General features: G+C 42.8%; 1 protein-coding gene across 1 annotated transcript; it reads right to left on the bottom strand.

Moving 5' to 3' along the window:
* Positions 1 to 414: 414 nt before the first annotated feature.
* Positions 415 to 9,658, bottom strand: LOC114356971 (dynein heavy chain 1, axonemal-like). The gene is made up of 11 exons (XM_028310372.1): positions 9,556 to 9,658; positions 8,754 to 8,851; positions 8,397 to 8,469; positions 7,898 to 8,015; positions 6,971 to 7,149; positions 6,186 to 6,348; positions 2,391 to 2,501; positions 2,073 to 2,164; positions 1,096 to 1,250; positions 467 to 584; positions 415 to 420 (listed from the first exon to the last, which is right to left on the bottom strand). Exons 1-11 carry the CDS (start codon positions 9,628 to 9,630, stop codon positions 415 to 417), a joined length of 1,188 nt encoding a protein of 395 aa, XP_028166173.1. The 5' UTR covers positions 9,631 to 9,658.
* Positions 9,659 to 9,960: the final 302 nt, after the last annotated feature.

Here is a 9,960-nt window from a genome sequence, read left to right as displayed (position 1 = left end):
GTTGTGCCTTACTGGTGGACTTTGAAAAATGAGTTCCATCACTGGTAGACATTAAAACCACGAAATTTCGTCTGTACCTGAGATATGGGAGCGGCAGGGGAGGGTCATTTTATGACGGTCAAACGATAGCGAAACTTCAGATTTGTATGCCCTGTCACGTCATGATATATCAATGTCACCACTCCCGTGGCACCTCGAACCTTAACTTCAAACTCCTCCTATTTTCTTCTGAATTTCGTTGCGGGTCCAATGACAGTTAACTTTCCTCAGGGACAAACTTGACCTTCACTGGTTGGGTTTTTATTGGCGGTCAAGCTGTAGATCCTGGCTACACAGGAGTTGCAGCGGTGGGAATGAGAGGTGGGAATAGTCCCGTTTTACGTGGCGCTCCCATACGTCAGGCCTGACTGAGCGCTAAACCTATAGCTTAAAAATAAACAAAGATTATACTCGTAGTAAAACTTACAGTATTCATGTTCTCGATCCAGACGGCGTCGACGGGCCCGTCGAACACGTACCAGCGCTTGTCCATGTCTTCCACGGCAATGCCGCCGCGGACCAGGCTCGACAGGATGCCGTCTGTCCTGGAGAGTGAAAGAACAAAAGAACATTACATTGGACATCGCGAATGAGCCAAGGCAGCACTTCTCAGTTCAATGATTCCTCTTTCTGTTTTCTTGTGCTACTGTCATGGGGTTGTAATGCTCCTTCGGTTCAACATCCACTTCTGGGCAAAGGCCTGCCTTTCATCAAGGTTCTGGGGAAAGAATGAGCCTGTGCTGGTTTCAGGTACTTCCTTCAGGACTTTTGTCGTCGACTTCTGGACAAACGCTTCCCTCAAGGTTCTGGACAAGGACCGGTCCTACGCTGCCCGCATTTAGGTGCTTCCCGCGCGGCTTTCACCAGATTGTTTCAGTGGGAGGCCTGCCTACGATACGAGAACTTTTCTACCCCACAGTCACAACAGTCATCACTTCAGGGAATCTAAGAACCCCTCCGTCAATAGCCTTCCCTGGACCGTTGTAAGTGCGTCACGAAGGATCTCTAGCACTGGCGAGGTATTTTAAGAAAGTAAGAACTACACAAAGTGCTCACCACTCATGTGTCTGCATATCAAACTCCCCGTACAGCTGGCCCATGGTGATCGACTTGGGGTTGACGACGAAGGTGTGTACCGGCGTGAACGGGAACCCATCCGGCGCTAACTTGCCCTTGATCGCAGTCAAAGCATCGCGGAGGATCTCATAGCACTGGTAAGGTTAACATTTCATTTATTTCTTACTAGCTTTCCGCCCGCGGCTTCGCCCGCGTGGAATTTTGTCTGTCACAGAAAAACTTTATCGCGCGCGTCCCTGTTTCAAAAACCGGGATAAAAACTATCCTATGTTCTTTCCCGGGACTCAAACTATCTCTATGCCAAATTTCATCAAAATCGGTTGCGAGGTTTAAGCGGGAAAGCGTAACAGACAGACAGACAGACAGACAGACAGAGTTACTTTCGCATTTATAATATTAGTTGGGAAGTTGGGATACTAACTTTTGCCCACGACTTCGGTTGCGTGAATTTCGGTCTGCCACAGAAAGACTTCATATTATATATTTTTTTTATGTGACAGGAGGCAAACGAGCAGATGGATCACATGATGGTAAGTGATTACCGTCGCCCATAGACACCCGCAGACCCAGGGGCGTTACAGGTGCGTTGCCGGCCTTTAAGGTGAAGATACGCTCTCCTCTTGAAAGCTTGCAAACCAACAGCATTACAAATACAAATAATGGTAATAAAAAAACTATGGTAATAATTATGAAAACTAGCAACAATCCGTCCATCCTCACAAACTTTCACATTTATAATTTTAGTAGGTATAAAGTTAATTAAAAAGGATGGATTGTTTTACGATATAGACTGGTATAGACCCACGAAAAACATAGTATATTTTTTCTTCCAGTTTTCGAAAGAAGGTAGAAGGACAAAGTGTCAGCGCAAGATAAATACTTTTTATTACAAATCGATATTCACGCGGGCAAAAATATTAACAGATAATAATACTTAATGGCACAGTTTTCCCTACCTTAGTCTTTCCAGCGCCGGCGGGGCCAACCAACATCAGTCCATGTCGCACGACCGTCGTCTCGTAGAGTTGGATCACTTTGAAAATAAACGCTGAAAACAAACTTTACGTTGACTTCTATCCTCTAAATTAAGAACTATTGACTGACTCACTCGAAATCTCAGAAACTACAAGTGCTAGGAGTCTCAAATTTTGTATGGGGGTTCCTTTTAGAACGTAGGTGCTCACTAAGATAGTTTGCAAAATTCAACATAAAACGGGATCCACGCGAACGAAGTCGCGGGAGGCCGCTAGTCCGAAATAAAATATAGAACATACTGTAAAGATCATCGTATCCCCTCTTCACGAGTATATTCCTGATGGATTGCTCCATGATGCCATAGTCCACGATTGGAATCTCGACACGTGGGAACAAATCTGATATAATACCTGGAATGTTAAAACATTTCAGTCATAAATCAAGTGACGCAAAGCATCGCTTATCTTGCTTAACAAATGGCTGTGAAACATTATATTTTATGACACATTCACGCTCTATGTCTACTTTGAACCATGTGGTACTGATAGAGTAGAATGAGGGCTATCGTTTTAGCATTCACCAGTTAGCGCCACTGTAGAGTAAGGTCCTGTCACTTGCTAGTCGCGAAGACAGTGGCACCAACTGGTGAGCGCTAAAGTGGTAGGAGGTCTATCGCATTTGCACTCATCAAGATGGCGCCACTGTAGAGTAAGGTCCTGTCAATCGCCAGGGGTGCCAACTGTTAAGTATAAAAACGATAGCCCTCATTGGACCACCCCCACCTTTCCCTTGGTTGTAGTAAGAGGCGATTGTGGGAAAAACGTACTATAGATCGTTTCATCCACGAAGACACGCCCCACCATTCTTCCGCTAATGTTTGAGTGTTATCGGTAGGTACACGCTAAATTATCCATGAGTGCACACGAAAACTACAATAATGACGCTCGGATTCGCTCTTCACCGTCAGGCATCTGGCGGATGACGTCACCAGCAATAGCAGCTGTGCTATGGCGTCACTCACTCACCGTTGAACAGAAGCAAGTCGTCAGCCAAGAACTTGGGCACGTTGACGTCTCTTAGCGCGTGTACGTTACTCCAGCTGGAAAGTAGCTCCTAGAGTGATATGAGTAGAACGTATAATTAGTTCCCAACATGGTGTAAATGTGCGCCGAATTAGAGATTAGTGCGTGCTGTCGTTTTGGTACAAAACGAAAAAAACGATTCCTGCTGGAGTAACGTTGTTCTAGCAGGAAAATTCTAAACGAATGATCGGAAAGAGAAAAACTGTGTACGAGCAGATAGCTTATATTTGTTCTATTATGTGAGCTGAAAATGTGATTTGTGCGTCTTCAGGTTTTCGAGATATTGCATTTCCTGCCAGGGTAACGTTTTGCAGAATGCTCTATCTCAATAACCGTTATATGTGCGCCTATAGAATAAACACACACGAGTAGCTCTTGATTTGTGCGTATATGTGAATCTGCGATGTGCACCGGCAATGTTCAGAACTTGGTCTCGGGATAAAGCCACAAGTCTCCCAAAAGCGTCTTAAAACTTTCGAAACCCAGGACTGGCTTATGTGGAGCTGACGTGCGACAGCCCGCTGGCTGAGCCCTTCTTGCAATAGTGCAACGATTTGTGCTGCTTCTGAAGGTGTAGAAGCCCAGGTAAAGTGTCAAAAGAAGCGGAGATGTGTATGGATCAACGTGTGAAAGCAAAAATCCGAAAACACTTGCTTTTATGGGGGGTAAATAGACCGCAACTCGCGACGTATCAAACAGTTGATACATGTCTTTTTCCTTACTTCTTCACATCAGCCGGGATATCTTTTTAAATACTGGTGTGATTTAAATGAATTTGGTATCAATTTAAAGTTAAAAGTTTAATCTTTAAAATGGTGCAACTTTTTTTGTTACTAACAAATTGGTTAGTACACAAGATCGCGTGGAAACAACTTCATGTAAGTGATTCCATACTTTTGCTCGCAAGTGTAAAAATCAACGGTGTGCGCCTACTCTTATGGATAACGAAGAATGACACGCTCGTTTTCATACTTTTCATTCTATTTAGGTATTTGACATGCGGTATCTATTATTTAAATCTATGTGCGGAAACGTCACGAAATCTGAATCTTCATTGACCGCCGAACCCCCTATAGACCGCAGATTTGCCATGCAGATGTGCCAGTGAGTACTAATCTGCGCGACTTGTCACCCCCTGATGCTTGGCACCCGGGGCGGACCGCCCCCACCGCCCCCCCCTTACGCCGCTACTGAATAAGTTAAGTAGTTTTATTACTTACATACATAGTATTCGTTATGCAAATATTTCAAAGAATGCGCCCAATTTACGCAAGACAATAGTAGTCAAAACTGTACAAAATTTTAGTTTTCTTACCACATTTACGGCTATTTCTCATCCTAAAGTGTAGGTAGGTACGCGTTATGAGCAAGATTTTTGAATCGGGGGACAAAACGTCTATTAACTATAACTATATTATTATTCTGTCACCTATTATTGGTACTACATATTTGATAGAACTTACGAAGCACTTTCAGGATCAGTAACTATTTTTTTGATATCTTGTATAGTTTAGAAATAACCGAGTGAGATCACTTATCGTTTCCACCCTGTAACTTTTGCACGCGGCTTCACAGGCGTGAAATTCAGTTTCACAGATCGTCGTAAATTATAGCTTATAATACTTACATATATTATTCTGGGTTATAAACAATAATACTGTAAAGTTTCATCAAAATCCGTTCAGCAGTTTTTGCGTGAAAGAGTAACAAACATCCAGACATCCATACAAACTTTCACATTTATAATATTAGCAGGATCAATAAAATTGTCCAATAATTATATTATTATGTCAACCATACTAACTATAGACTATATTAAATTCTTAAAAAAAATGTCATACTTTAATTACATTTTATTTTTTTACTGGTTATTTTCTACTTCAGTGTACTTCCGTACAACTAATTTCAACCGGTTCGTGTGTAAAGTTAAGAAGGTCGTCGATAAGTATGAATCCGTCGCTTTTTTGTATGCATTCGAATTTGGTCGGATAACCAGCCGGTATTTACAATTTGATATTTTTATGCATATCTTTTTTTAAGCGATACATTCTAAGTTGAATATTGTATTTTATATTTGTTCAATAAACGCTCTAATTATACGGTTAACATCCGCTCATCTTGGTGTAGCTGATTCCTTGTATTTTGACGTCAAAGTTATAGCTCCGTCGTAATTACTTTTAGTGATATTATTCAATGACCCATGAATGTGCGTTTTTGAAACTTTCTATGGTTATAATACGTCTTAAGAAGGATCGAATACAGTTTTCAGTGAGCTTGTATGTTTTGTTATTCAGGCGCTACACGATTTTTTCGGATTTTGAAGAAAGCTCGACTACTTGATATTTATAAATATTTTCATAAACATGTTTCTTTCACATATACGCACAAATCAAGAGCTACTCGTGTGTGTTTATTCTATAGGCGCACATATAACGGTTATTGAGATAGAGCATTCTGCAAAACGTTACCCTGGCAGGAAATGCAATATCTCAAAAACCTGAAGACGCACAAATCACATTTTCAGCTCACATAATAGAACAAATATAAGCTATCTGCTCGTACACAGTTTTTCTCTTTCCGATCATTTGTTTAGAATTTTCCTGCTAGAACAACGTTACTCCAGCAGGAATCGTTTTTTTCGTTTTGTACCAAAACGACAGCACGCACTAATCTCTAATTCGGCGCACATTTACACCATGTTGGGAACTAATTATACGTTCTACTCATATCACTCTAGGAGCTACTTTCCAGCTGGAGTAACGTACACTCTTAGCGCACGTAACACGATCTGCCGCTCTTCGCCGTCTGGCATCTTGCGGATGACGTCACTAGCAGTAGCCGCTGTGCTATGACGTCACTCACTCACCGTTGAACAGAAGCAGGTCGTCAGCCAAGAATTTGGGCACGTTGACGTCTCTTAGCGCGCGGAGCACGATCTGCCGCTCTTCGCCGTCCGGCTTCTGGCGGATGACGTCACCAGCAGTAGCCTGTGCTATGACGTCACTCACTCACCGTTGAACAGAAGCAGGTCGTCAGCCAAGAACTTGGGCACGTTGACGTCTCTTAGCGCGCGGAGCACGATCTGCCGCTCTTCGCCGTCTGGCATCTGACGAATTAAGTTGCCGGCCACGAGAATCACTGTCTTCACCGCACGCATGCCGAAATCGTAATGGTCCTGGAAGCAGATCAAGTGTAAAGATTGTGCAAGCCAGACAGAAAGCGCTTGTCAGGCTGCGCATTACGTCATTGCGGCAAGGGTATACAAATACATAAACAGAAACAAATCTTTGTTTGTATTGATCGCCTCAACTCTCGCTGCGCGACGTATAATGTCATTTGTATTATTTCGTTTGCGAAAACGTGACATCGTAGCTTGTCTATGCCTTCTATGGGATTGTCGCGATTTCGAAACTCAAGAAGGTTAACTTCCTATATCAAATAACTAGTAGTATGAACATTTACTATACCCGCGGGTATCGTAAGAGGCAACTTAGGGACTTGCCCATTAAACAGAGAACGGGCAGCAGCGCTCTCTAATAAACATTAATCTCTTAAACTGCAATCTTCAACCCGCCTGCCAAGCGTGGAGATTACGGCAAAATCTTCCACTAAAGTGGAGGTTCATAATCCAGCAGTGGACTGTAAAGGGCTATTGATGATGAACTACACTAAGATCTAAACACTTTTAGTTATAGTAATTCCATGTATGCGTGTTTGTGTTGTTGGTTGTCCTAATAAATAAAATAAAATAAAGTACCATATTCTTGAAGGTTCCAAATGTTACAAGTGCGACTGACCTGTGACGACAGCTGTTCCGAGCTCAGCCTGAAGGTAGTAGTGATCTTCCCAGCCAGGATCTTGGCCTCGAAGAACCCGTACGAAAACAGAGAGATCTCCGCGATCAGAGCATAGTCCGGCACCATCATGGCAATCGGACGGAACAACGCTTTCAAGTTGTCAGGGAGTTCCGTGCGACCTGAAGGTAAATCAAATCAATTTATTTTTGAAAATGGAGGTAGATCGATACAATTCATTTATTGCATTCTATAATGAATAGAATAGAATAGAATATTGTTTATTTGGCACAATACACAATACAAGATATAATGCACAGGTGTCAATGAGAGCTCAATGAGGGTTTTCGCGAATGAAAGATCCGCTAGATGGCGGGACGGGGATGTGGAGTCTGACTGCTGCGTGATTGGTGGATTTTGACATATCTGTCAATGTCATGTCAAAAATAACCAATCATGCAGCATTTGGACCTCGCGTCTACGTATTGCCATCTGGCGGATTTTTCATTCGCGAAAACCCTCATTGAATTAAACTTCTTAATCGAATGGCTCAATAACATTCACGCCCGTATTCAAAAGTGAAGCAGCAAATCGAACGCAGAGCGTTGAATAGAACTGTGATTGGTTCGTGTGTCACCCTGTGCGTCCACGCTCACTGTGAGACCTCATAGTAATGTTTGTGATTACGGGTGTCAGTCATTTAAGGTACATATAAGAAGCAAAACGATTGACGAACATACAAAAAAGAAATTTCTATCAACTAGTACAAAAAATAAAATAAAGTGTTTGAGGATGTATGGATAATTATTACTGTTTAACAATATTTTCCGAACGGATGGATGAAACTTTAACAGATTAGATTTATTGAAGCTAGCAGAAAGACTACGGACTCTATGGTCATCTACATTATCGTGAAAGATGACGTCATACCCGCGTATCCAGGGTTCATGGTGATGAAGACGGAGCAAGACGCCTTCAGAGGGAGCTCGCAGCCTTCGAATATGAACTTCTCTAGGTGAGCCACTTGAGCCTTCTGAATAGTCACCACCTGGTATCGATATTACTTGTAGTATTTTTTAAACAAATATATACAATAAACAAATATATCATCATCATTTCAGCCACAAAACGTCAATTGAAAAAAATGAAAATAGGCCTCCCCAATACTCTGCTTGCGATCAGGGTAGGTCTTTCGTTTTCATAATATGGGATCATCATCATCATCATCATCATTTCAGACATAGGACGTCCACTGCTGAACATAGGCCTCCCCCAATGCTTTCCATGTTGATCGATTGGTAGCGGCCTGCGGCCAGCGCTTTCCTGCTACCTTTACGATGTCGTCGGTCCACCTTGTAGGTGGACGTCCCACGCTGCGTTTTCCGGTACGCGATAATAATATGGGATAATATACTTTAATTAATAGTACCTGTTGAGCGACCACGGATAACACTTCGATGTCGATTCGGTTAAACTCGTCAAAACACGCCCAAGCCCCAGACCTGCCACAAAAATTATATTTCAGTTTAAGGGTCTTCAAAACAGGCCATATTTCTCTGCTATGTAGCTCTAACACAGCAGTCGGCAACATTGCAAGCAACCAGACTATGTAATATTGCACTAATTTCTTCCGACATATCATATTGCTATAAAAATATTGCCCATTTCATAGGTTTACATTAATTAATTTTAAAAAGAAAATAATTCAGCATGTTTATTCCATTGAGTGACGTTCAAATAATTCGTCCAAGCGTCGACAAGTTTAAAATTATTAAATATCACTTACGCAGCCAGTCCTTTGAAGAATTTTCCCATGGCCATGAAGTCGAGCTGGTCTGAACAGTTGAATACAACGCACTGCACAGCGAGAGCCTTCGCCAGATCCTATTAAAAATAATAAGTAAAAACTATTATAAAATCACGTAGTATAGAAGGCCACGCATGCACGTAGAACATAGAACACATAGCACACACGAATATTTTACAGTCCAGCACATGACAGCACAACAGACATAGGTACAGTAAGCATCAAATAGTTTATGACACAAAAAGTTGTCAACACAACCTTCTTCCGATTGTTACAGAGGCGTGTCGCGAACTTTCTGGCTACTTCGGGTGTCATGAACTATTTGACACGGACTGTACCTACATTTTTGCTACAAACTCATCCATATAAAAACTACACATACGCTGCGATATCTGCTGAAATAGCAGGGCACATAGTACGCAGCACTGACGGCCAATGGGACAGCAAGGTTCTGGAGTGGAGGCCGCGTACCGGAAAACGCAGCGTGGACCGACGACATCGTAATAGGTAGCAGGGAAGCGCTGGATGCAGGCCGCTCCCAATCGATCAACATGGAAAGCATTGGGGGAGGCCTATGTTCAGCAGTGGACGTTCTATGGCTGAAATGATGATGATGATGATGAAGCATAGGACACAGAGCTGACGGCCGATGGGACAACGACAAGCGAGATTTACAGAATAGAGTTGAATATTCAGCAGCAAATCAGACAAGTTTCATTTTAGTTGTAAACTCGACCATATAACAATACACATTAGATGCGATATCGTCTGGCTGATGTACCTTGGTGGTCTCAGTCTTGCCGGTGCCGGCGGGCCCGGCGGGCGCGCCGCCGAAGTACAGATGCATGGCGCACATCAGCGTCAGGTAGCAACGGTCGGTCAGCGGCGTGATCACCAGCCGCCCACTGTGATAAGTATTGTTATGAACTGTCACTAAGAGCTATCACTGCAAATGGACACTATAGATAGGTAGCCACGATCTTTCGCTTGCCTTTAGACTAGGCGCAGACCACCGATTTTTAGTTGGCCGATAGTTGGGCCCGATTTTAATTTGTACGAAGAATCGGCCAAATCAGATCGCTGTAATGTGCGTACTTCCATACATGCCCATACCGATCAACTGCCAGACTAAACTATTGGCCGACGAAAAATCGATGGTCTGCGCCTAGGCTTACGCTTAGGCTTA

The sequence above is a fragment of the Ostrinia furnacalis genome, unplaced genomic scaffold, assembly GCF_004193835.3.
Source record: "Ostrinia furnacalis isolate ACB-3 unplaced genomic scaffold, ASM419383v2 OfSCF3012, whole genome shotgun sequence".
In the NCBI taxonomy this organism is placed as follows: domain Eukaryota; kingdom Metazoa; phylum Arthropoda; class Insecta; order Lepidoptera; family Crambidae; genus Ostrinia; species Ostrinia furnacalis.
Note: the sequence above shows the minus strand (reverse complement) of the source record. Positions and strands in the feature narration are given on the sequence as shown.